General features: G+C 35.1%; 1 protein-coding gene across 3 annotated transcripts in view; it reads left to right on the top strand.

Annotated features, from left to right (window-relative positions):
* The window catches only part of PTPN12 (protein tyrosine phosphatase non-receptor type 12), a 91,619-nt gene that overhangs the window by 52,399 nt on the left and 12,784 nt on the right, over positions 1 to 26,436 (top strand). For all 3 annotated transcript variants that reach the window (XM_060107489.1, XM_060107490.1, XM_060107491.1), the window contains 6 exons: positions 2,827 to 2,886; positions 4,714 to 4,856; positions 7,628 to 7,694; positions 10,118 to 10,195; positions 10,293 to 10,391; positions 17,401 to 17,486. In XM_060107489.1, coding sequence (XP_059963472.1) covers positions 2,827 to 2,886; positions 4,714 to 4,856; positions 7,628 to 7,694; positions 10,118 to 10,195; positions 10,293 to 10,391; positions 17,401 to 17,486 — 533 coding nt within the window. The remainder of the gene's footprint in view (positions 1 to 2,826; positions 2,887 to 4,713; positions 4,857 to 7,627; positions 7,695 to 10,117; positions 10,196 to 10,292; positions 10,392 to 17,400; positions 17,487 to 26,436) is intronic.

Genomic DNA, 26,436 nt, shown 5'->3' with positions numbered 1-26,436 from the left:
GAGCTAGTGTTACAGATAAAAGCAGTCCCCTGGAGAATTCTCTTACTTGGAGGAGGCTGGTCCTTTTTTTCTGTTCAAGCCTTAACTGATTGGATGAGGGCCAGCCACCTTACAGAGAGCAGTCTGCACTACTCAAAGTCCACGGATTTAAATGTTAATCTCACCCCAAAACTCCCTCACAGGAACACCAAGAATAACTTATGACCAAGTATCTGAGCACACCATGGCCCAGCCAGGTTGACACATAAAATTAACCATTACATTACCCATCTCATAATTGCTTGTTTTTGACTTTGTTTTCCATGGTTAAATGAAATATAATTTCTGTGATTTTACTCGCCATTGGTGAATTCAAGAAGTCCTTAATTTTATGACTTATTTGTACTTAGGACTTATGAATTCCTCTGATGCTACCAGAAATTTAGTGCTTTCTAGGTTTATGTAGAAAGGACTCAGACTGTTTTACACAGTCTCCTTTATAAATACAGTGTGATTTTTGTAATGTTAACTGTAACTCATAGTTAAGTGGCCTGGATTTAAAGTGTAGTCAATACTCTAAAGTCCTGGTTAGAACTAACTGTTTGTGGATTAAATTTTAAAAATTTAAAAATCCTACTGCATTTCATATTGTTTGGAATGAATAAAAAACAATGCATAACCATATTGTACTCCTGTGAGGGAACACTACCCCCTCACCAGTTCAGAAAGTATTCTACAATATTAAGTCCCTGGACAGTCCAGGAAACCTAGTTCTGTGCAGCATGGTTGTGTTGAACATTTGTAAATGTAAATGTAATAAGATAATTGTAATGAATGTCACAGTTGAAGTGACCACATATAGTGATTAATAGTCAACAACAAAACAATGTAAAATTTTTTACAGTCGGGGATCAGAAATAGTAAACAACTTATAATAATGAATAGAGAAAAGTAAGAAATAGTTTATAATTTGGAAAAGATGAATTGACTTTTTGGGTTGGTTTTCCAGTTGCACTAAAAGGTAATTTTAAAAAGTCCTCTTGATAAGAGGTTTGATTTGATTCGTAACAGCTGGTTTGATTTGTCAATAATGGAATTAATCCATGCTGAAGAAGCAAAATTTTTCTTTCAAAATTTCAAAATGGAAAGTAATTTGTATGGCATGTGGTTGTTTCAGACAACTTAGGGTTCGTTATCACTGTTGCAAACAAAAAAATCAAATTTATAAGTAGAAAGCAAGGCAGTGAAAATAACCATAGTACGTGACTTGACTATACTTGGCAATCAGAGTGTTTGAGACTGAGACAGGACAGTATCAGGAGCTCTCTTGGTTTGGGGATGAGAAGGAGGGTGAAGTGTTGGTGAACAGTGGGGAATGGGCAGTCTGGAGCTCAGTAGCATGTTGCTGCGTGTAACCACTTAGATCAGATAGCAGCATACTGGCATGGGTCAGTCTAGCTCATTGCCTGTTTTGTGAGTGAAGTTTTATTGGCGTACAACCACACCCATTAATTTATATATTTGCCGATCACAACAGCAACATAAAGTAGACAGAGACTTTATGGCCCACAAAGCCCAAAGTATTTATCTCACCTTTTATAGGTGAGAAAAGGTTAAGTCTTGGACGAATATTTTCATTCATACTCTGTTACGATGAAAATAAAAACAGACTTTCCTCTTAATGTTATTTTTTATTTATTTTTATTTTTTTTTAATTTTTATTTTTTTTTGCGGTATGCGGGCTTCTCACTGTTGTGGCCTCTCCCATTGCGGAGCACAGGCTCCAGACGCGCAGGCTTAGCGGCCATGGCTCACGGGCCTAGCCGCTCCGCGGCATGTGGGATCTTCCCGTACAGGGGCACGAACCCGTGTCCCCTGCATCGGCAGGCGGACTCTCAACCACTGCGCCACCAGGGAAGCCCAATGTTATTTTTTAAAAAAAATATTTATTTATTCCGGCTGTGCCGGGTCTTAGTTGAGGCACGTGGGATCTTCACTGCATCATGCAGACTTCTTAGTTGCAACATGTATGCGGGATCTAGTTCCCTGACCAGGGATCGAACCCGGGCCCCCTGCATTGGGAGCGTGGAGTTTTACCCATCGGACCACCAGGGAAGTCCCACAGCAATGTTATTTGAAAAGTTCAAAATAAATTACTATGGTTTAAAAAATTAAAGCAGGGATAATATTGAATTTTTTTAAATTAATAAAGCAGCATACCCTGTTGTTCTTGACAATCGCTGTCCTACCCTGTCTGTAGTTTTAATTAAAAAGGCAAAAAGAATAGTTAGCTTTCTAATATACTGACAAATGACAGTAAGAGACTTTTAAAGTGATTATTGACAAATAATAGTAAGAGACTTTTAAAGTGATTATGTTGTCATCAACCAAAATAATAATTTGGGATTTTGTGAGTGCATCCTTTTCCTTCCACATTTGGCGTCCAGTTAATTCAGAGTTGAGTGTTAGGTAGAGAAAATCAAGCTTAATGGAAAGATAAAATGGTTGAAGATGTTTGTAGGTACTAAGGAGCGACATTTTGTTTGTAGGTGTTATTTCGGTTACATGATTCTGGGGATGGTTGTCACTTTGCAAATATTTTGTTGGATGATAGACTCCTAGCTAAGTAATTGGTTAACAGACACTTCTGTTTATAAATTAAAAAAAAAACCTAGGTAAACAAATTGATGACTTCTAGAATTGTTATTTTTATAATTATCAGGCATACCTGGAATTTTAAAGATTAATTTCATATTGTGGACTTTAAATATGAGGGTATTGTTTGTTTTGGTGTGTATGTTTTTGTTTTAATGTTCTACTGACTCACAAGTGTTTCCCTTTACTTAGGAAGCTGAACAAGCAAGAACAGACTACTTCATTAGGACACTCTTACTTGAATTTCAGAATGTAAGTATTTTCCATTTAGAGACAGTTTCTAAGGATAGTTTTTAAAGAGAGGATATATATAAATAGTATACTGTCTTACCTTACATAGTTAAGGAGGTTTGTTGATTTTTTTTAGTTATATAAAATAATGAAGAAAATCAGATGTAATATTTTATTATCTTGAGCCTTATGTTTTATCAATTAAAGTCATATAATTACTTACTTAGAACAACTTTCTCTAAATTAAATTTACTGTATTTGGAATAGTTGGTTTCTGTGCTGCAAATATTTTTCCTCTATTGCAGCAAACAGATTATAGTATTATTTACATAATTATTACCCACTTTTATTAGTTTACAATGTTTTAGAAAGAGACAAGCCACTATTAACGCTAAGTCTTCATTTAGATATAACTTGTTTTCACTAGAGGCCCATGACTTCAGTTTCAGAGCTATATAAAATGATAATTTCTCCAGGAAGGAATCAAAGAAAAATCCGATGGGCATTAGAGAATGCCTATCAGTTCTTCCTCAATTTCTCTGTTTTTATTATCTTAAATTTTAAATCACTGTAAGTAATTAAGCTTGGCCATGAAGCTCATCATTCTTCCCCAGACAGTGTATTGTAAGCATACTTAACAACTCCTTTCTGTTTATAAGTAGACATGGTTCCAGTACTCTTAGCAACCCCTGACCTGACTAATCATTTCCCTTTAGTTGAGTCAGTTATTATCATTTGGTTGCTATTTTTTAACCTATAATATTAATGATAGGTAACTTACTGAACTTCAGTGTTGTATCAGGCATTTGAACCCTCCTTGCTTCATAGTGGTAGGTACTGCTATCTCTGTTGCCCATAGATGAAGATAAAGAATCTTTGAGAAGTTGGGTAGCTTACCTGAAGTTATTCAGTTAATGGCAGAAGTAGAATTTGGATACAGTTTTACCTGAATTCCAAGTGGTGCTCTTTCTATTAAACACCAGAATAGCCATTCTCAAAACATTCTGATGTCAGGACTCTTAACATTCTTAAAAATTGCTGAAGATTCCAAAGACCTCTTGTTTCTGTGGGTTATATCTTTTAATATTTACTATATTTGAAATTAAAACTGAGTTTTTTTAAAAGCATGAATATACAAGCAGACATTCCATTACCTTTCCAAGTGATGACATCATCCTAAATCATATAGCCTTGAGAAGACTCTGCTGTACACTCATGAGAGAATGAGAATGCAAATGGCAAATAACACCTTAGTATTATTATAAAAATAGTGTGAAGCTCACAGATCCCTTGAAAGGGTAGGGAGATGGATGGCAGCCCACACCATAATTTGAGTAGGTTTGGGTTTGGACAAGTTCATTTCTAATTTTCTTTTTGGTTTAAATAGTCTATTCGTCTTCTGATTACAATAGATTCTAAAACAATGCTTATGGTATATTGCTCATCCATTTAATACTGTAGATTAATTGAGTAGTATACATAGTATAATGGTTAAAGTGTAGGTTTTGGAAGTAAGACTGCCTGGTTTCAGATCCCATATCTGTCACTTGCTGTGAAACATTGTGCATGTTATTCTTTCTGTCTCAATTTCCTTACCTATAAAATGAGGATAGTATTAACAATACCTTCCCCATGGTGTTACATGGGGATTAGGTAAATTGTTACATGTGAAGCCCTCACATCAATACTTTATATGTGATAAATGGAGGCTGTCATTTTTTTAAGAAAGTGCTAAATATGAATTACATATCTTAGAGATGACAGTAAAGTGAGATTTGCAGCTTTTCTGTATGCTTTAAAATTTGCAAGTATATTTTCATAATGGCTGAATTTCTGTTATTCTTGAAGGAATCTCGTAGGCTATATCAGTTTCATTATGTGAACTGGCCAGATCATGATGTTCCCTCATCGTTTGATTCTATTCTGGACATGATAAGCTTAATGAGGAAATACCAAGAACATGAAGATGTGCCTATTTGTATTCATTGCAGGTACAAAAGAATTTTCTAAATATTTAAATACTTTGAAATACAGGTGGCATTATAATATGGGTAATGTATGGTATTTTGAAACCTAAATTTTGGAATTTCATTAAGATAGGTCATTATATGGGTTTCCAAATAGTAAAAGCTATTTGAATCCTGAGGCAGCTTTTCTTCTCTTAATTTTTATTTTACGTTCAATGCTTCTAAAAAACTTAAAACCATAGTACTTATAAAACTACGATTTATCTTTTTAAGTGACTTATATCTCATTCACATTTGTTATAAAAAGCATCAATAAATGAAAATTTTCAGACTCAGAGATTTACTGGTTAATTAAATAGTTAAAAGATATTAGTGGAGATGGAACACCAAAGATAGTTTTCTTAGCCAGTTGGTTGGATTGTGATGCCTATTATTAGTGAAGTGAAAGGGCTTCTTTTTTATTTATGGGCCAGAAAGGTGGCTTGCTGATGGAGATGTGGGAATAAGTTAACAATCTGGTTAATTAAAATTATTTTTCTGTAGTTAATCCTGTGGTTAGTTGACTTTTTAATTAAGTAGTTAACTGGTTAAAAAGAAAAAGATCTATTTAATTGTAGAATTAAAAGATAAAGAAATTGCTTTGGCTTACCTTCTTTACAAATTAGTTGAAATTATTTCCTGTTCTATTAATATTGTCCGGTCAATGTACATAGTTCATAAATCCAATTTGATAGGAAGATTTTCCTTTAAAAAAATAAATTGATCATTTAATATTTTTGAACCAATAGTATGGTAACTGTAGTGATTTAGATAGCACAAACATAAAAGGAAGGAGTCATTCACAATCCCATTAGAGATGACCATTGTTAAAATTTTAGTGTATGTGCTTTCAATGTGTGTATAGTTTTTTTTTTAAGAATGTTTCCCCATTTCATATATTATGTACATCTTTCTAAGTCATATAAATTTTCTTCTGGAATACATTATGACTGCTCTGTATTTTATATTTAACCTCCATTTCTTGGCATTTCATTTATTACCCCATTCATTTTCAGCTATTTTAAACAACAATTTAAATACCCAGTGGCCAGTCTTATGGTGAAATCGTTGAACACATCTATAATTCATTAGAATAGATATCTAAAAGTGGGATTTCTAAGTTAAAGGACATGAACTTTCTCATACTTTTACTATATATTTTAAAATTTGTTATCCATAAATTTGATGCTCATTATAATTAAGCATACCACTGCTGGTTTGTTTGTGGGAATGCCCATTTCCCCATATTCTTCCCAATACTTTTATCTTTTTGTTTCAGTGTCAGTGTGACAGGCAAGCTTTTTCTTTTCTTGGTCATTTATATTCTTTTGTGAATTGCTTGTTTGTTTACTTTGCCAGTAATTTTCATCTCAGTAATTATACGTTATGAATTCTTTATATATCTTTATATGTTGAAGATGTTAATGTGTAGTCATGTTGTAAGTGCTCTGGTTTTTCATGGTTTTTATTCTGCCTGTGTTTTACCATACATAATTGTGAATATCTGCATTAACGATTTGTGTGCATTGACATATGCTTAGACAGTCCTTCCCTAACACAGTAGTGCGTAAAAATACACTTGTAGGTTTTTTTAAACATTATATTTTTAATGCATCTGGAATATTTTTGTGATTAAGATAAAGGGTAAGAATCTAATTTTTGCATTAACTAACTTTCCCTGTACTATTTACTGAATGGTCTAGTCTTTCCGCTTTACTTGGAGAATCCACCATTATGTAATAAATACTTAAATATACTCAAATCTGTTTCTGAAGTTTCTATTGTGTTGCATTGATCTGGTTTTCTGTGTCTCTGTAATATCACACTTTTAACCATCGTTTTAAATATATATCATTTAGCCCTAGTAACTGTTAACTCCAAAATTTTAGAAACGTTCTGATGTGTGGAATTGACAAATATATCAGTGGTTTAAAATTAATATTATTAATGTTTATTGTTAAGAGCTTTTTAAAAACCATACTAAGTTGCTTATAATATACTTTATCAGGAATTCTTAGATTACATGTTTAACAAACTACTGATACTTCTAAAAGTTTCAAAATACACATTAAAGTGCTGCCCAACTTTTTTTCTGCTTATAATTATTCCACTGATGTCAGTAACATCTTTAATTACTCATCATGTTTCTCAATCCTTAGGTGCATATGCCTCCCTCTAGCTGAAAATCAGTTGCTTTAAAGTATTTCTGTCATATTTTAAAATAACTACCCTGTGGTATTTTACTTTACATTCTCCAGGTTCTGTTAGTTCTTCAGGAGATTAGAGAGCATTAGTGGCCTTTGTTTCTTTAGTGAAATCACTGCTGGTGTTCAAACCAGTTTCTAGGGCTTGTAGCATTCTTCCTCTTTCCTATACCTTTTGCAATTGAAATGATGTAGTCTTCTCTACTCTAAAGCACCAGAGCCATCTAGAACGTAGTATAAGTTTATATCTGCAAGGTATTTTGTTAGCTAGCCAAGGTTTTCTGAGGTAGACAGACTTTCAAAGTGAAGGCTTCTAGGTATTCTGTGAGTTACTTTTGGAAGTTCCTTAAATTAAATGAAAACAAGATATAAATCTTAATGTTAAGGATGTTTGCCATGCACACGCTTTAAGTTGTAGTTTACTAAATAAGTAGAATTTTGTCAGATTTCTTAAATGATTTTTTGCTTCTGAATATTAACATGTCCACCCATGTATTTAACGGTTCTTTTATCACAAAAGTCAAATTGTTTTTTCAAATTTTGTATCTATAGTGCAGGCTGTGGAAGAACAGGTGCCATTTGTGCCATAGATTATACGTGGAATTTACTCAAAGCTGGGGTAAGAATAATTTTTATGTATCATTATGTCTAATTGATCTGTTATGATTTTCAAACTTGATAACTAATTGCAGTAAATTATAGCATATGTGTTGTTATACATGTTACTTTCTTAGAAATTTGCTATGTAAGAGATAAAGGCAGTGAAAGGTATAAATGATGCGTATTACCTTGAGGTAATACACTGGGCAGCAAGATAAACATACTGTCATCCATTTGTTGTGGATGAATTAATTCCTACATTAGGCATGTAAACTCTGCATTGACTTTTCCAAATACAGCACTCTTGTTGCCTTTTATATATATTCTATGTATAAGTATAATCAATTCAGTAAATATTTATGCCTAACTGGAAACATTATATAGTATGGTGGTTAAGAATGCTAACTGCAGCCAAACTTCCCAGATTAAAATTCTGGCTCTCTCATTTACTAGCTGTGGGATCTTGGTCGATTTACTTAATCTCATTGTGCCACAATTTCTTTATCTGAAAATGGGAATCATAATGTTAATAACTCAAAGAATTAAATAAGTTCTTAAGAAAGTTTGTAAAGCTCCTCAGTACTATGTGTGACATGTAGCAAGTGCTAAATTTAATGTTCATTTCTCTTACTATCCCTTGTATTATTGTTGCTACCAGTACTATTTCCAAGAAATTGGGTTTGATATTATGGAGAATATAAAGACATAGCCCTCATTACAGATTTGAAAACCACAAGTCTCCTCATTGTATGTAGATTTGGTTTATTTGCTGGTTCTATAGTATGTTTATTTTCTATGCATTAGGGAGAAGCTTTTATTCTTCATAGCTTTATAGTTTCTATGAATTTGTCAATATATGTCATATAAAATAGGAATAATAAAATATTTAGTTTCTTTTTCCTTCTTTCTTCCTTCTATTCTTTTTTTCCCTGCCTTCGTTCCATTTTTCACTTTTGCTTAGGGAATATTTAATTGTTTTAAAATTTTATTTATTTATTTTTGGCTGCGTTGGGTCTTCATTGCTGCACGCGGGCTTCGCAGTTAGCGGGGGCTCCTCTGTGTTGCAGTGCGCGGGCTTCTCATTGCAGTGGCTTCTCTTGTTGCGGAGCATGGGCTCTAGGCGCGCAGGCTTCAGTAGTTGTGGCTTGTGGGCTCTAGAGCACAGGCTCAGTAGTTGTGGTGCACGGGCTTAGTTGCTGTGCGGCATGTGGGATCTTCCCGGACCAGGGCTCAAACCCTTGTCCCCTGCACTGGCAGGCGGACTCCCAACCACTGTGCCACCAGGGAAGCCCCGGAATATTTAAATTTTAAACAGTTTTTCAAAAAGCCCTCTGTTAAATTTTATTTTTGTATTCCCCCTAAACAAGTCATTTCCTAACATTCGTATGAAAATTTTTAAGTGAACAAAAATGCTAGATTTTAACACATTTTAACATAAAAGTCAAAGATTAAAATTGGGGTGGGAAGAGGCATTTGGTTGAATAGTAGCAAACAAACACCTTGTCATTTCAAAAGCTGTGTATTTTGAACACAGTCCCCATTTGATTGAGTTTGACGTAACATAAAAAAAATCTTAAGTCTTAGTTTAGGAATTGATATAAAAATCTTCTGGTGTATATAAAGACTCCCAAGCAGTGAACCTGGAAATCATGTTTAACTCTTCTGTCTTCTTTTATCACTCCAAAATATTCTTGTTGATCACCAAGTTCTAGTAATTCTGCCTCAGAAATGTGCCTTAAATCTATCTTTCTGTTTTTTTGGACTGCTTCAGTAAGCCTCCACCAGTTTCTCCCCTTTTCCCTGTCATCTTCCCTGCTACAAAAGTTACCCGAATATCAGATCTGCTCATGTCACGATTGCCTGTTGCAGTCGTTATAATTCCAGATGTACAAACGAATTGTCTAGGATGTTTCAGTCTCCAGAGATGTAGCTCTCTTAGCTGGTCATTATGTAGCCAGCCCAGGAAACACTGGCCTATAGAATGAGTTCAGACTCTATTATGTTTGCAGTCTGATGCCAAGTAGCCTTATCTTTTCTCCTCCTTTGAATTGCTCTCCTTCTTTCCGTCTTTTAGTCAGTTTTATCTACATCAAGCTTCTCAATTCCCCAAATAGATTATACATTTAATCCGCCATGCTTATGTATATTTCACTTTTCACTCACACACCAGAGTTAGTCACAGCATGTTTATTCCCACTGCACTGCAACCATGCGTTGGCTGGACATTTATTTGTTCACGTATCTAGCTCACTAGCTTGAGTGCTGAGGGTCAAGATTAGTTCCTGACTAAGCACAGTCTCTGATTCATGATAGATGGTGCTCAGTAAATTTTCAGTTACCCAGCACGTATGTAAGGTCTGTGTGAAAAGCTGAGTTGAAGACTATTTTACTGTTTTTTCTGAACAGTTGTCCACAGTTCATGTTTTAAATTCTTTGTTTTAGAAAATACCAGAGGAATTTAATGTTTTCAACTTAATACAAGAAATGAGAACACAGAGGCATTCTGCAGTACAAACTAAGGTATAGTTTTTTGTTTCACTTTATAAACTATATTTTTATAAATGCCTTATTTTTTTTAATGTCTTTTCCCTTGTTTATCATTTCCTCTCCCTAATAGGAGCAGTATGAGCTTGTTCATAGAGCTATCGCCCAACTGTTTGAAAAACAGCTACAACTATATGAAATTCATGGAGCCCAGAAAATTGCTGATGGAGTGGTAGGTATTCTTCACCTATTAATTTTAGAAACCTTTTACTTTTTACCAAGATGTGATATTTAGCTTTTTAATTGCCATCTTGTGTTTTATCTGAGAATATCCGTTACAGTTATTATTTTTATTTAACTTTGATTTTTTAACTCCTTTCCTTCTTCCTCTTTGAATCTCTATTTTGATGGATATATAATGACTCCACTACAAGTTAAATAATATTCTAAGTAAAATATAGTTATGAATGTAGAGCTCAGTCAAAAGTTATATAATTCAATATTGTTTCAAGTGTAAATTACTTTTAACAAATTAACTGCATTTTTCTCTCTTCCCTTCCATCCAACCAAAGTAATTCTAAGTTGATTCTACCTGAATTTTATTTTGTTCTTGGTCATGATGATATAAAGCTTTGTCATTATTTTGTATATGCTTTTTAATTATGTAGAAATATAGGACCATAATTAGGTCCCTTTGGGGCTTGTTTTAGTTCACTGTCATTTTAGCGTTAGAATCTGTTGGATATTCAAAGTTTTTTTTTTTTTTTTTTTTTTGCGGTACGCGGGCCTCTCACTGCCGTGGCCTCTCCCGTTGCGGAGCACAGGCTCCGGACGCGCAGGCCCAGTGGCCATGGCTCACGGGCCCAGCCGCTCCGCGGCATATGGGATCCTCCCGGACTGGGGCACGAACCTGTATCCCCTGCATCGGCAGGCGGACTCTCAACCACTGCACCACCAGGGAGGCCCAGATATTCAAACTTTTGACCTGACAAAAGTACTCTTTTCTCACAGTGTTCTCATTTCGCCTCTGTTTAAAGTATTTGTTTTATTTCCTTTATATATCATCTTATCCTTGAAGGTATCAGGCTGTTTTTTTGTATGAATTTCTTTACATCTTTATTATTGAATCTAAGATGACTATCGCATGATAAACCAATTTAGCCCCAATAACTGAAGTAAAATGAGGAAATTAGTGGCAAAATTTATAACCGCTGTTTTCCTTTTTCCCCTTTGTATGGTTTTGGTAATTTCCCAGACTGTTTGAAATTTCTTGGTGTTACAAATGAGAGATTTGTTAACCAAATGCTTACCTCAGTGTGTTAAAATAATCTAATATTAATCCATGGGTTTTTGGGACAGTGTATTTCCTTTATTAGACAGGTGATAGTTCCAGATTTTAAAGATTCATATATGTGAATTTTTTATTTCCTTTGTTAACATAGAAATCATTTTGCAACTATGCCTCATATATTATCATCTCTGTTTTCCCTTTAGTTTAACTAAAGCCTGTTATAACCTGTGCTCAATGAAGCCAAATATTTTATAATATAGAATAGAATGCTTATATATTACTGGGTATAATTTTATCTAAATTGAGACTCCTTTAATATTTCAAAAAGCTAAATAGGCTACTTTTTCTTTAAACTTTAATTGAAAAATATTTTTTTCCATAAATGCAATATTAATTTCAAAGTTAAGGTTTTTATACTTCAGAGTTATACCATTTCCTTATTTCTAGAAGTGAAAAAGTTTTTTAATGTATAGAAAAAATTTTTTTAAATTAATTTTTATTGGAGTATAGTTGCTTTACAATGTTGTGTTTCTGCTGTACAGCAAAGTGAATCAGCTAGAAAAGATTTTAATTAATTTTTATTGTGATATAATTGACATGTAACATGTTACTTTCAGGTGTACAACATAGTGATTCAATATTTGCATATATTGTGCAGTTATCACTACAATAAGTCTAGTTAACATCCATCATCATACATAGTTACAGAATTTTTTTTTTCTTGTGGGGAGAACTTTTAAGATTTACCCTGTTAGGAATCTTCAAATATAAAATACAGTACTATTAACTATAGTCACCAAACTGTACATTATAGCCTGTAACTTACTTATTTTATAACTGGAAGTTTGCAACTTTTGACTCTGTTTCACCCACTTTGGGCCCCACCACCACCACCACCTCTGGCAAGCACCAATCTGTTCTCTGTATCTTCGAGTTCAATTTTGTTTTTTGATTCCACATATGAGTTCATACAGCATTTGTCTTTTCTCTAACTTATTAGTTCACTTGATATAATGCCCTCAAGTTCCATTCATGTTGTTGTAAATGGCAAGGTTTTATTCTTTTTTATGGCTGAATAATATTCCTGTGTGTGTGTGTGTGTGTGTGTGTGTGTGTGTGTGTGTGTGTGTGTGTATGTATACACACTACATTTTCTTTTTTTTTCTTTTTAATACCACATTTTCTTTATCTGTTCATCACGGCACAGTTAGGTTGTAAATGATGCTGCAGTGAACATGGGGGTACATGTATCTTTAGTTAGTGTTTTTTATCTTTAGTTAGAGTTAGTGTTTTTGTTTTCTTCAGATAAACATGCATAAATGGAATTGCTGGATCATATGGTAGTTCTATTTTTAATTTTTTGAGGAGCCTCCGTGCTGTTTTGTATAGTGGCTGCACCAATTTGCATTTCCACCAACAATACACAAAGGTTCCCTTTTCTTTACATCCTCTTCAACACTTTTTTCTTCTCTTTTTGATAATAGCCATTTTGACAGGTGTGAGGTCTCATTGTGGTTTTGATTTGCATTTCCCTGAAGGCTAGTAATGTTGCGCACCTTTTCATGTACCTGTTGGCCATCTGCATATCTTTTTGGAAAAACGTCTATTCAAATGATCTCACTTTTTAATCGACTTGTGGTTTTTGTTTTTTGTTTTTTGGCTATTGAATTATATGAGTTCCTTATTTTTTTTGGATATTAACCCCTTATCAGATATATGATATGCAAATATTTTTTCCCATTTGTTAGGTTGCCTTTTCATTTTCTTGAGGTTTCCTTTGCTATGCAGAAGCTTTTTAGTGTGATATAATACCACTTGCTTAAATTTGCTTTTTTCCTTTGCTAGAAAAAAATTTTAAGGCAATGTTCAATGTTGTATTTTTAAAGGTTTTAACTATATTTATTTCCAAAAAAAGTGAAAAATATTGCATTACTCTCTCATCTTCGTTTTCTCATTACCTGATTTTTCTTTTTTTTAGGTTTTATTCATAAAATTAAACTTCCTTTTTACTAGCCTGAACTCCACACTACAACTACAATTTTGTTATAGATTGTTTCTGTCTAATAGGTCAAAGGTTTACAAATCCCTAAGGAATACAAGAAGAATCATACATTATATGAGATTAGATGAAATAGCATCCAATAGCAGATAGTGGTTACTTCAATCCTACTTTCTTATCTCATTGCCTGGTTATATGGGAGACACACACTACATGTTTGCTTGCTAACTGAACTTAAAATATTAGATTATGTCCTTGTGTTTTGTTAAAGCTGACATGATGACTGCTGAATTTGCCATTTGTACAAGATGTTTTTTCCTATTTTGCAAAAGGGAAAAACAATTTTCTATAGAATCCATTCTGAGAAACTATATTTTATGAGAATAAATACTTTGCCAAAGGTTGTGTACCATAATGTCTAGTACTATATATCTCAATGGATGAATGGATGAAAACGTGGAAGGACAAGTGGATAGGAGAAAAAGATAGCGTATCATTCTAGATAACTTTTTAATGTTTTCCGCTTAAGAAATCTTATTTTCTAGGTACTTTAAAATATAAATGACTGTTTTATAACATGTTTATATATGGTTGGAAACCATAAATCCCAGTTAGAGAAAATGTAGGATCTAAGAAATCGGGGAAAATTATCTTAGAGCTGTGTGGTTGAGTAAAATGATTTGAAATATGTTACTTATCTTTCTGAACTTATGCTCTGAAAAACAATCATAAATCTCCATTTATTATTTCTCTGACAACTTAATTTAGAAGTAAAGGAATATTTAAAAAGCTCTTAAAGCTCAATGTCCCAAAATTATTTTTGTAGAGATTTTAGTTTGAAATGCTAATCAGCAATATGACTCTATGATAAATGTTATTTGAGGTATTTACAACTAAAATCACTTCTCAGAGTAGAAGATGTAAAGAGAAAATTTATTTTGGAATCCAGTAGCATTTGACTTGGGATTTAGAAACACCTCAGTAAGCAAGCATCTCTAAGGTATGCGCACATGCCTTTTTATCTTGTATATAAAAGATACTACCACCAGTTGACACCAGAATTTTCAGTTCTAGGGTGAGTAACAGCAACAATAGTTTGTGTTATGGTCCTTCTGTTATGCTTGTGTTGTACATTTTAGATGTGATATTACTGAATTCTGAATTTTTTTCCTATGTAAAGTTTTTGTAAAGCACCTTGTTTTAATATTTATTTTGTTCTGCAGCTGATAATATATCCTTATATATTTGATAATTAGGTTCTGTTTTTTTTTTTTTTTTTTTGCGGTACGCGGGCCTCTCACTGTTGTGGCCTCTCCCGTTGCGGAGCACAGGCTCCGGAAGCGCAGGCTCAGCGGCCATGGCTCACTAGCCCAGCCGCTCCGCGGCATGTGGGATCTTCCCAGACCGGGGCATGAACCCGTGTCCCCTGCATCGGCAGGCGGACTTTCAACCACTGCGCCCCCAGGGAAGACCTGATTTTTTTCTTTTGTGGCCCTTGATAAAGCTGTTATGTGGAAATATTAATACACAAAAAATATTAATACACTTTAGCGAAATGGGTAAAGGTGGTCAAAAGTTTAAAAAAAAAAGCTTTAGCAAGCTCTGCTTGAAACAAAAGAATACACTAGAACCTAATCTCCAGTAGATTCTTTAATTTGTAAAATTCCTTTCAACTTCAAAAGTTGGTGATTGTTTTAAGTGGTAATAAAAGCAGCCAAAGAGAGCTGTATACATTAGGACAAGTGTGGGGACAAAAGCTGTACATATAAGAGGATCAGAAGATATAAAAGTACAGCAAACATTATTGTAGGTAAAAACTAGGAATCCAAGAGGATCATTGTTTTCTTCTCAAGTCCAGTGACTAGGAGGTTTTGTTCATGCTGTGTGGGGCAGTGGCTCTCTGAGTTGCAGTTCTGCATTGCCACATGGATTCCTTTAATCATATGAAATTCAACATGCTCAAAAAGCTTACCTCCCCCAGAAGTTCTTTTCCTGTTTTGTCCCTTTCTGTTAATAGCTTTCATTCACCCAGAATGAGGAATCCTTCATGACACCTTCTTTCCTTTGTCACATGCAGTCATTTGCTTACAAATACCCTTCCTTTCTCTTCCTGTTCCATTCCTACCTGTTCCATACTTCCATCCTCTGTTCTTTTATCTGTCAGTGTCTTATCCACCCCTTAATGCCATTCGACACATGCTACCTTAATATTTTCAACTTCCAAGTATATTCTTAATATTCTCACCTATAACATCTCCCTTCTCTGATTTCATAGCTTCATTGTACTGATGTTACCACTTTATGGTTTTACTATTACCCTTTCACTTTTGTGTGTGATGACTGTACAGTTCCTGAGGTTAAGGGCTATGTCCTGTACATTTTTGTATCCTTTCCAGTGCTGTTCATTGCCTTTCACATATGGATCCACCATGCCTTACCTGCTGTTCCAAAATCTAAAATGCACTGAAAACCTACAGTTGGTTTGTGTGTGTGTGTGTGTCTGTGTGTGTGTGTTTGGTATTTGGCAGCAAAACCTGATTTGACATGACATGAGGCTGTTTATGTTGAAATTGTAAAAAATTGATGTGTTTTTGTAGGTTAGAAACAACAGTTCAGTCGAAGCGGTTTCATATGGTTCACTAATTTTTATTTAACCTACTTAATAAGAATATTTATAGATTTTGGTACAAAAATATTAATGAGTGTTATTATGGGAATATGATTGTTTAATTAATAGAAATAATAAGCAAATGAATCACTAATTTGTGAGAGGAATCTATGATGAGAAGATTCTTTAAATTCTGGTAATATCTGAGGTTCTAAAAGTGTGGTAACAAAGTCCTGATTTACTCGAAGCAAAACCAGTTTATACTTGTTGTCTAGGTGTAAAAGCCCTGGACAATAAATTATGTGGTTATCCTATCTATAGCAGATATCCCTGCAGCAGATGCCTCCGATTTGATAGGCAGCTGTAATTAAGGATGCAAGCTTTCAGTCTCATAATGTAACTCTTGTTTTGGTCAGAACAAGATGCATAGTAAGATGTGTAAGACACTTCTAATGCATCTGATATTAGGAAACAGGGTCCATTAAAAGTTGCTGTAAACTTGAGGTCTCTGTTTCCTATTGTTGGGAGTACTTAGTAAAAAAGGACACTGGCAAGAAAGTTATATAGACAAAGAAGATGCCATGATGAACATGGTAGAAGTGTCTTTTGACTTAAAAAAAAAAAGTCAACTACAGTTTCAGAGTTCCTTAATTGATTATAGTATATGCAAAGATGGCTTTTTTCCTAATATTATCCGAGATGTAGGCAAGGGTGAAAACCATTCTTGTCTTCTGGCCCAGAATTAACATAGCCTAGCTATATAAAAATGAGGTACTTTCTGAGGCTGAAACTAATTCAAGACAATGTTTTATATAATAATTTCACATCTCCTCTATTCACAATCTTAAATACAACCTGAGGTTCTTATAGGTTGTATAAGAACTGTATTGACTCAGGATCATCCCTTTTAAAGTAGTAGGTAGCAACAGGAGTCCCAAAAAAGTCTGGTAAAGGTGAAGGATATAAGACTTACCTTGTTTTTTTCCCCCCTATGTGCACATTACGAATCTAGTGGTAGTAATGCCTGAAAAAAAGATCTTCTTGCATCTTTATTTTCTTGGGAAATCTGTTTCTTTACAGTAGCATTTGAAATATGTTGAAATGCTGTTCTACACGGTTGATTTTCTTGGTAACTGGATATGGACTGTTTTTTTGATATTAATTTTTCTCATTGAATTTGGTCTGTCGGGCTTAAATATTGAGGACATAACACCTATTTTATTATTTGGCAAAATAAGCATTGTTTTAAAAATTCACAAGCCCAGTAACAATTTATTTGAAACATGAGGAAGGAAAATGATCTTTCCCTTAACTTTAATGAAGCATTTTTTTTTTCTTGGCAGAATGAAATTAACACTGAAAATATGGTCAGCTCCATAGATCCTGACAAACAAGATTCTCCCCCTCCAAAACCACCAAGGACCCGCAGGTATTGTACGTCACATTTTCTTTGAAAGGATACTTATCTTTTACTCATTGTTACTAAAACAAAAAAATTCTGAGTATTTCTAAGTTTTATTTTATAACTTTTCTTATCATTCTTTTGTTTAGGATGTAGCGTATTTATGGCAACTGACTTTAATGGTGTATTGTAAAAAGTTCTTTTCAATTTAGGTAAAATTTCAGTAGTATACTATACCAGAACAGTGAGCATAACCATGAATTGACTATAGCTCATCTTTTGGTATGTGGTACAACTAAAATTTTAGCTATTCCTAAGATTTATTTCAGTTTTCTAATGACTGAACAGGTAATATGATTGTCAAAAATTGTATGCATGTTGAAGAGGTTACGTGAAGATGTTTAATAACATCACTGGCAAAGCTGAGTTTCTTTCTTTCTAGATTATCTTACTGTCATACCAAGCTCTCATTTATAATAGTTAAAATCAATATATATTCGTATCCCCCCTTTTCCCTCTCTTTTCTTTCAGGGTATCTAGGTCAGTTAGATGGTAGTATGGAAAGAATACAGATAGAGTCAGAATGATTTAGTTTCAAATCCTTTTCATCCACTTACTAGCTCTGAAGTCATGAGTAAGCCACTTAATTTATTTGATCTTGGGGTTTTTGTTTGTTTGTTTATTGTCCTAAGAATTAAATGAAATAAAGTATGTGAAAATGCTACATATAGGACCTGGCACATACTTGGTCTTCACTAACTGTTGGTTTTCCCATTACAATGTGGAGTTAAGATTGAGTTACTGAATTATTTTTAAAAGGAGACACAGTGGAAGATAATAAAAATGTTAGAATGACTTATACTGTGTCTTGTCCCTATCATAGATCTGCCCAAACTGACTGACCTTCTCTCAAAGTAGGACTTCCTTTGTATAGGATTCACCAATTTTTTCCCCTTTAAAGTTTGATAGAAGTTGAATAAAGTTGGGTGAGGTGACTATGGTTGTGTCTTGGCATTGAGTTGCTGTACCTTAATGAGATCCTTCTTTACAAAAGTAAAAGCTTACAACAACTAAGGCAGATGTAGTAGCTATTATAGTCTCTGGAATGCCTTTGCATACTTCTCTAAGGGAGATCAGAAAGCCTATATAGGTGGGTTTAGGTCTCAGTGTTTAAATGCTCAGGATGTTAACTGTACACCAACACTTCTCAGCAGTTCTTTCCTGTTTGATTTCCATTTTGGTATTTACTGTGGAAGGTAGCCAGTTAAAACCTATAAACTGTTAGTTCTCTAATTTTTTTGTCTCCCATATCAGTTCTGTAGAGTCCTAAAGAAACTGTCATGATCTTAAAGGAAATTAAGAAACACTTTTGCTACACTGATATCTTTTAATTTGGATTTTGAGTGAGCCAAGGTAGAGGCCCTCAACGTGTACACTAATATTTGTGATTTATATGGTCATCTACCTCCAACAACAAATCGTGGTAGCCTTTTCCTAATTTTGAAGGAAAAAAAATGAGTGTAGAGTGTTCTGAACTTTAAACCTTTCTCATATACCTTTTTAAAAGTTTGGCTCCTATTTTTCTTCAGTAAATGAAAAAATTCTAAAAAGTAGTAAATGAATATTAATAGAAAAATGTTTATTCAGCTTATGTCAGGGTTTTATTTCGGGATATGTGCTCAAGTTTTCATATGTGTGTGAGTTTGTATTACATGCTTTAGTCCATATTCTTTCTTATTCATGAAATAGAGGTAACTGGCAGAATTTCATTGTGTTCCACAAAGAATACTTTGTTAACTGAAAATAAAATCCCAAGAGCATAAGATTGATAAAAACAGTATACTTTGTTTTTCAGTGTGGCTACAGTAAGCAAGTCAATCAGTCGTTTAGAGTATATTGGAGTTTTTGGAGACGGATCTAGAGAGGAAGGCTCATGTTTGTTGTATTAGATTTAGTCAGTCATATGATTCTGGTTTATAAATACTTAAAGAAATCAAATTGTAGATTTTGAATAGCAGATTTCATTTTCTCTTTTCAATATATATGTTGTTAAACTAATAATATTCTTGATATTTTTTCACTAACACCAGCACTCTGGAAGTATACATTGTTAGTTATTTCTATAAACTGTCAACAGATTTACTACAGAGACATAAAAGTATGCCTTAGTAAATTTTTCTTAATTTATACATATTTCAGAGACAAAAACAATATACTTGATGCTTCTAATGCCTCTCAATTCAAACAAACTTAAGTTGGAATAGGACTGGAGAAAGAAAGTGGTTCTGTTTTAGACATTTTGATATCTAGGCTGGAGGTAAAGATATACTGAGAACTCTGTATATAGCTGATGTAGAAGACTTGGGCATGAATAAGATCTTTCAGATTCTGGGTACAATATCTCAAAGTACCAAGGAGGGAACCCGGGTAAGCACCAAAATGTGTGAAGAGCGAACTAAAAGAAAGCTGTAAAAAAAGAAATGAACAATCAAGGGATAAAGGAAAACCATGCAACAGTGGCATTATATAGGCCATGAATGAGAGAGTTTTATATCTGGCAGAAATGCATGAATATCTATCTACTTCATTTAAGGGCTGCCTGGGAGAATGAACTGGACTTTTAAACATCTGTGGCACTTAGAATATCCTAGATAGGTGAGGGTATTTCTGGGATCAAAACAAGGAGCTGAGGTATGCTCAAATAGAGGCATTTGGGAACTCTCATCAAGCACAGGATGTGGTGACCAAGGGCCCTGGGAAAAAGGCGAGCAGAAATTTGGGTGATGGGAGAAATCCGTATATATAAAACAGCTACTATTCTACTATTCTACTTGACTGTTTTTTCTTTTTTTTTTTTTTTAAATAAATTTATTTATTTATTTATTTTCGCCAGTGTTGGGTCTTCATTGCTGCGTGCCGGGTTTCGCGGCGAGCTGGGGCTACTCTTCGTTGCGGTGTGCTGGCTTCTTACTGCGGTGGCTTCTCTTGTTGTGGAGCATGGGCTCTAGGCGCATGGGCTTCAGTTGTTGCAGCACGTGGGCTCAGTAGTTGTGGAACGCAGGCTCTAGAGCACAGACTCAGTAGTTGTGGCCCACGGGCTTTAGTTGCTCCACGGCATGTGGGATCTTCCTGGACCAGGGCTCGAACCTGTGTCCCCTGGCTTGGCAGGTGGATTCTTAACCACTGCACCACCAGGGAAGCCCTTTAGTTCTTCTTTGAAATATTATTTTCCTTTTATTGATTTAAAAAATAATTACATTAAAACCAAATATATTTCCTTAAAATGACTAATTTATAAGAAAGAGGAGCAAAGTGGTTGAATAAAAGTAGAAAGTGGTCCTACAGACCAGCCAAATAGGAGAAGAAAAAATTTTAAAAGCGATCCCATTCAAAATATAAATACCTGGAAATAACCGTAAGTAGAAAGTAGAACCTGAAGTAGAAATGTATTCATTTGCATTAGTGAAAAAAATTAAGTGTTCTTGGTTGGAAAAGTTAACTGTAATTTAGCTGTTTTTAGTGATATTTAAAATATCAGTTGTTTTCAAATTTGATGCAGTTCTCATCAAAATACCAAAAGAATCTTCTCTGAACTTTCCAATATAATGTTAAAGTTCACTTGTAAGAATAAAGAGACAAAAATACCAAAGAAAACTTAGGATGAAAGTAGTGATGAGTGAGAACCAACCCTTTTAAAAATTATAAAACTATATTTAAAACAATCTGTTAGTGGGACTTCCCTGGTGGTCCAGTGGGTAAGACTCCATGCTCCCAATGCAGGGGGCCTGGGTTCGATTCCTGGTCAGGGAACTAGATCCCACACGCATGCCGAAGCTAAGTGTCCGCATGCCTCAACCATGAGCCCACATGCCACAACTAAAAGAATCCTGCATGTCGCAACTAAGACCCAGTACAGCCAAAATAAATAAACAAATAAATAAAATGCATTATAAAAATAAAATAATCTGTTAGTGGTGTAAGAATATACCAGTTACGACTTCCTTGGCAGTCCAGTGGTTAAGACTCCACACTCCCAATGCAGGGGGCACGAGTTCAATCCCTGGTCAGGGACCTAAAATCCTGCATGCTGCATGTAGTGGCCCAAAAAAAAAAAAAAAAAAGTGTGTGTATATATGTGTGTGTGTATATATACACACACACATACACACATACCAGTTAGTTGATGGACTTGAATAAGCAACTAGGAAATATTACAGATTGCGTTATGAATTAACTTAACATATATTAAACAAGGAAAAAGAAAGGGGTTATTTATTAAGTCATATTATATTATTAAGCATTTGGGGAAAAATATATTTAGATCTTTATATCACACCACATACCAAAGTAAGCTTCAGATAGTTAGATTAATTAAATATAAAAAGTCAAATCATTGAAACATAGAATATAGTTTAATGTTTGACAGACTTTTAGAGGGGGATATAATAGAAGGGATAAAGGAAATCACAAAGGACAAGATTGATTCATTTGACTACTGAAAATTTAATTGAGTTATCCAAATTGGCATTTTTTTAAGATAAATGAGGGTAGATTTTGGCAAAACACACTGCTATGCATGCTTACGGTAGTTCTCTAATTTCCTATGCTCTCTGTGCTTTATTTCTTTTCTAATTCTTGTTTTGTTCCTTTTCACTGTTTAGAAATACCTTTAATCTCAGATGTATTTTTTAAGTTATTAATAGATATTAGAATACATAATAAAACCAAGAAATAAAGGTTAAACACAAGTGGATCATCTTCCTCAACTCCAAAGTTGTAAGGTGTTTAGGAGATATCATTTGGTTAAAAAGTAATCATTAGCATTGATATAGCATCTATTATATATGTTTTCTCATCTTTTTAAGATCACATGTATTCTTTATTCATTCTGTAGATAGTCAATGATATGTCAAAGTGATAAGTGATAGAGTAAACCCAGTGATTTTTACAGTAATCTTGATCACATGGATGTTAATATAGCTAGTTCCCAAAGGTGTTGACCTGCATAGACTAGCAGAGTTCAACTAAGAACACACATCTGTTATCTTCTAGTCCAATACTCTTTTCATTATATAGTATTAACTCTCTAGAAGAAAGGGTAGTAGTGAAGGTTTTTTGTTTTTATAATGTTATGTTCTAATATTTTGGTTGTCATTTCCTTCACCTCTATAATTTTCCCATCTCATATGGAATCCAGCCTAATTTATTATAAGGAAAATAATTTTCTGAGTTTCTGTAAAACATCAATTTGAAACAAAAGTTATAGAGTTACTCATTTTAAGACTTTGTCACACCAATTAAATGTAATATTTCTGTATTATAAAGACCAAACTTCTTACCGTGAAATTCTGGGCCTTCACAGTACGTCTCCAACTTACCTTTTTAGCCTTATTTTACTCCTTAGGGACCCAAACTGTTGTGTTTCTTGTTCTGTCTTCTGGTACTGGTGTAATACCTCGCAAGTGGTAGGTCCTGAATGTTTTGTTTTGTTTTCGAGAAGTAAAAAATGCATTCCTCAGGACAGATGAAATTAAGAACAATATTTACAATAAGAATGATGCAAGTCATTATCATCAGTGGAATTTTTTTACATCAGAATACCTCATGAAAATATGAATGCTGAATACCATAGTGGAAAGTCAGTATGTAGCACATATTTTTTTGTGATGGGGCTTATAATTTTTGTGCATATGAAAGTACTATAAAAGTGTATTAAGCCTTATTTCAACAAGCATTAGATTAAGGAAGGATAAGGGGAAAGTCTGTTAGTGTAATTATCAGTTAAGTTTGAGTAACAAAAAGAACCACAAAGGGATACAAGGAAACTTTTGGAGATGATGGATATGTTTATTACCTTCATTGTGGTGATCGTATCATGGATGTATTGGGCTGGCCAAAAGGTTTGTTTGGTTTTTTCCATAAGATGGTTCTAGTAGCACTTAGTTATCTTTAACTTTATTTGAAACAATTTTGTTAGATTGTATTGTGACAGCTGTCATATCAGCGTGCATTTAAAAAAGACTTATCAAAATTGGTGAATTTTTGTGTAGCCATTTTTTTTTTTTTTTTTTTTTTTTCTTTTTGCGGTATGTGGGCTTCTCACTGTTGTGGCCTCTCCCGTTGCGGAGCACAGGCTCCGGACGCGCAGGCCCAGCGGCCATGGCTCACGGGCCCAGCCGCTCCGCGGCATATGGGATCCTCCCAGACCGGGGCACAAACCCGTATCCCCTGCATCGGCAGGCGGACTCTTAACCACTGCGCCACCAGGGAGGCCCCTTTGTGTAGCCATTTTAATATTGAAGATGGAAGAAAAAAAGCAACATTTGTGCCATATTATGCTTTATTATTTCAAGAAAGGTAAAAACACAACTGAAATGCAAAAAAAGATTTGTGCAGTACATGGAGAAGGTGCTGTGACTGATCGAATGTGGTTTGCGAAGTTTCGTGCTGAAGATTTCTCGCTGGACGATGCTCCACGGTCAGGTAGACCAGTTGAAGTTGATAGCGATCAAATCGCGACATTAATTGAGAACATTCAGTGTTATACCATGTGGGAGATAGCCGACATACTCAAAATATCCAAATCAAGCGTTGAAAATCATTTGCACTAGCTTGGTTGTGTGAATCGCTTTGATGTTTGGGTTCCATATAAGTTAAGCAAGAAAAACCTTCTTGACCATATTTCTGCCTGCGATTCTCTACTTACACATAACAAAAATGTTCCATTTTTAAAACAAATCGCGATGGGCGATGAAAAGTGGATACTGTACAATAATGTGGAATGGAAGAGATCACGGGGCAAGCGAAATGAACCGCCAGCAACCACACCAAAGGCTGTTTTTTATCCAAAGAAGGTGATGTGTATGTGGTGAGATTGGATGTTGTTTATGTGGTGGGATTGGAAGGGAGCCCTCTATTATGAGCTCCTTCTGGAAAACCAAACAATTAATTCCAACAAGTACTGCTCCCAATTAAGCCAACTGAAAGCAGCACTTGACCAAAAGCATCCAGAATTAGTCAACAGAAAATGCATAATCTCCCATCAGGATAACACAAGACTGCATGTTTCTTTGATGACCAGGCAAAAACTGTTACAGCTCAGCTGGGAAGTTCTGATTCAGCCATCGTATTCACCAGACATTGCACCTTGGGATTTCCATTTATTTCAGTCTTTACAAAATTCTCTTAATGGAAAAAAGTTCAATTCCCTGGAAGACTGTAAAAGGCACCTGGAACAGTTCTTTGCTCAAAAAGATGAAAAGTTTTGGGAAAACGGAATTATGAAATTGCCTGAAAAATGGCAAAAGGTAGTGGAACAAAAGGGTGAATATGTTGTTCAATAAAGTTCTTGGTAAAAATGAAAAATGTGTCTTTTATTTTTACTTAGAAAGCAAAAGCATTTTTTGGCCAACCCAATATATGCATATGTCCAAACTCATCAAATTGTATACATTAAATATGTTCAGGGACTTCCGTGGTGGTCCAGTGGTTAAGAATCCACCTTCCAGTGCAGGGGACACAGGTTCAATCCCTGGTCAGGGAACTAAGATTCCACATGCTGCGGGACAACTAAGACCGCACGCTGCAACTACTGAGCCTGCACACCACAACTAGAGAGCCCACGTGCTCTGGAGCCCGTGTGCCACAAATAGAAGCCCACGTGCCACAACTAGAGAGAAGCCTGCGCACACCACAACAAAAGATCCTGCATGCCGCAACTAAGACCCAACACAGCCATAAATAAATAAACAAATAAATAAATACATATATTAAAAAAATATATTCAGAGCTTCCCTGGTGGCACAGTGGTTAAGAATCTGCCTGCCAATGCAGGGGACACGGGTTTGAGCCCTGGTCCGGGAAGATCCCACATGTCACGGAGCAACTAAGCCCATGCGCCACAGCTACTGAACCTGCGCTCTAGAGCCCGCGAGCCACAACTACTGAACCCACATGCCACAACTACTGAAGCCCATGTGCCTAGAGCCTGTGCTCCGCAACAAGAGAAGCCACCCCGCAACAAGAGAAGCCATCGCAATGAGGAGCCCACACACCGCAATGAAGAGCAGGCCCCGAGTGCTGCATCTACTCTTGTGAGAGAAAGCCCGTGCGCAGCAACGAAGACCCAACGCAGCCAAAACTAAATAAATAAAGTAAATTAGAAAAAATGTATGTTCAGGTTTTTGTATATCGACTGTACCTCACTTAAAGCTATTCTTAAAATGTGAGTAGCTAAGAATTTCTTTACTATGTACATAACATCATGTAAGGCTACTGCTTCTAAAAACATTTACAGGATTGTTGGTTAAATAGGCAGTTTAAGCACATTTAACTCTGGTCCCTCCCTAAACTTCCTAAAATTATAGTGGAGGAACATAAAAATATATAAAGATTAAAAACCAAAAAACTGAAGAGAAGGTGGTAGTAAATGAGATTTTGACAGAATTTTGGGAAGTGGAAAACAGACTGACCAATGTGAAAAGGGACTTAGAACAGAGAAAGCTAAAACTTGCTCTCCTGTAGGTGAGGGAAGCCAATAAGGATCAAGATGATTGTCTTCAAAGAACCCCCAGAAAGGCCCAGAAGTTGGAGGTCCCCCTTAAGCCTGGTGTGTAGGATGGGAATGAAAACAAGAAGAGTACTTGGATGTCTCTATAAAGAGTGTTTAGAACCCCAGATTCCTCCCATCAAATTGAGCAGACAGATGACAGCGTCGCACACACCTGGGAACAGAGTAGGGAGGGATTTACTCTGGCGTGGTTGAACCTGGAAGTCTCTGGGTTCAGTATATCAGGTCCAACTGATGGTGGGGTTGTTAGTTCCTTGCTGAAAGCAGGAATCTGCATGCTGAACAGTGAGATTGCTCCCACCTCTTATTTGGCTCCCAGAATACTGATAGCCACTTCTGGTGGGAGACAGAATCCCTCTCTTGAAAAACCAACCAGCCCAAGAGAGGAAATCGATACTTATTGATGTT

This window comes from Mesoplodon densirostris, chromosome 9, assembly GCF_025265405.1.
Source record: "Mesoplodon densirostris isolate mMesDen1 chromosome 9, mMesDen1 primary haplotype, whole genome shotgun sequence".
NCBI classification, from domain to species: domain Eukaryota; kingdom Metazoa; phylum Chordata; class Mammalia; order Artiodactyla; family Ziphiidae; genus Mesoplodon; species Mesoplodon densirostris.
This window is presented reverse-complemented; position numbering and strand designations above follow the sequence as displayed.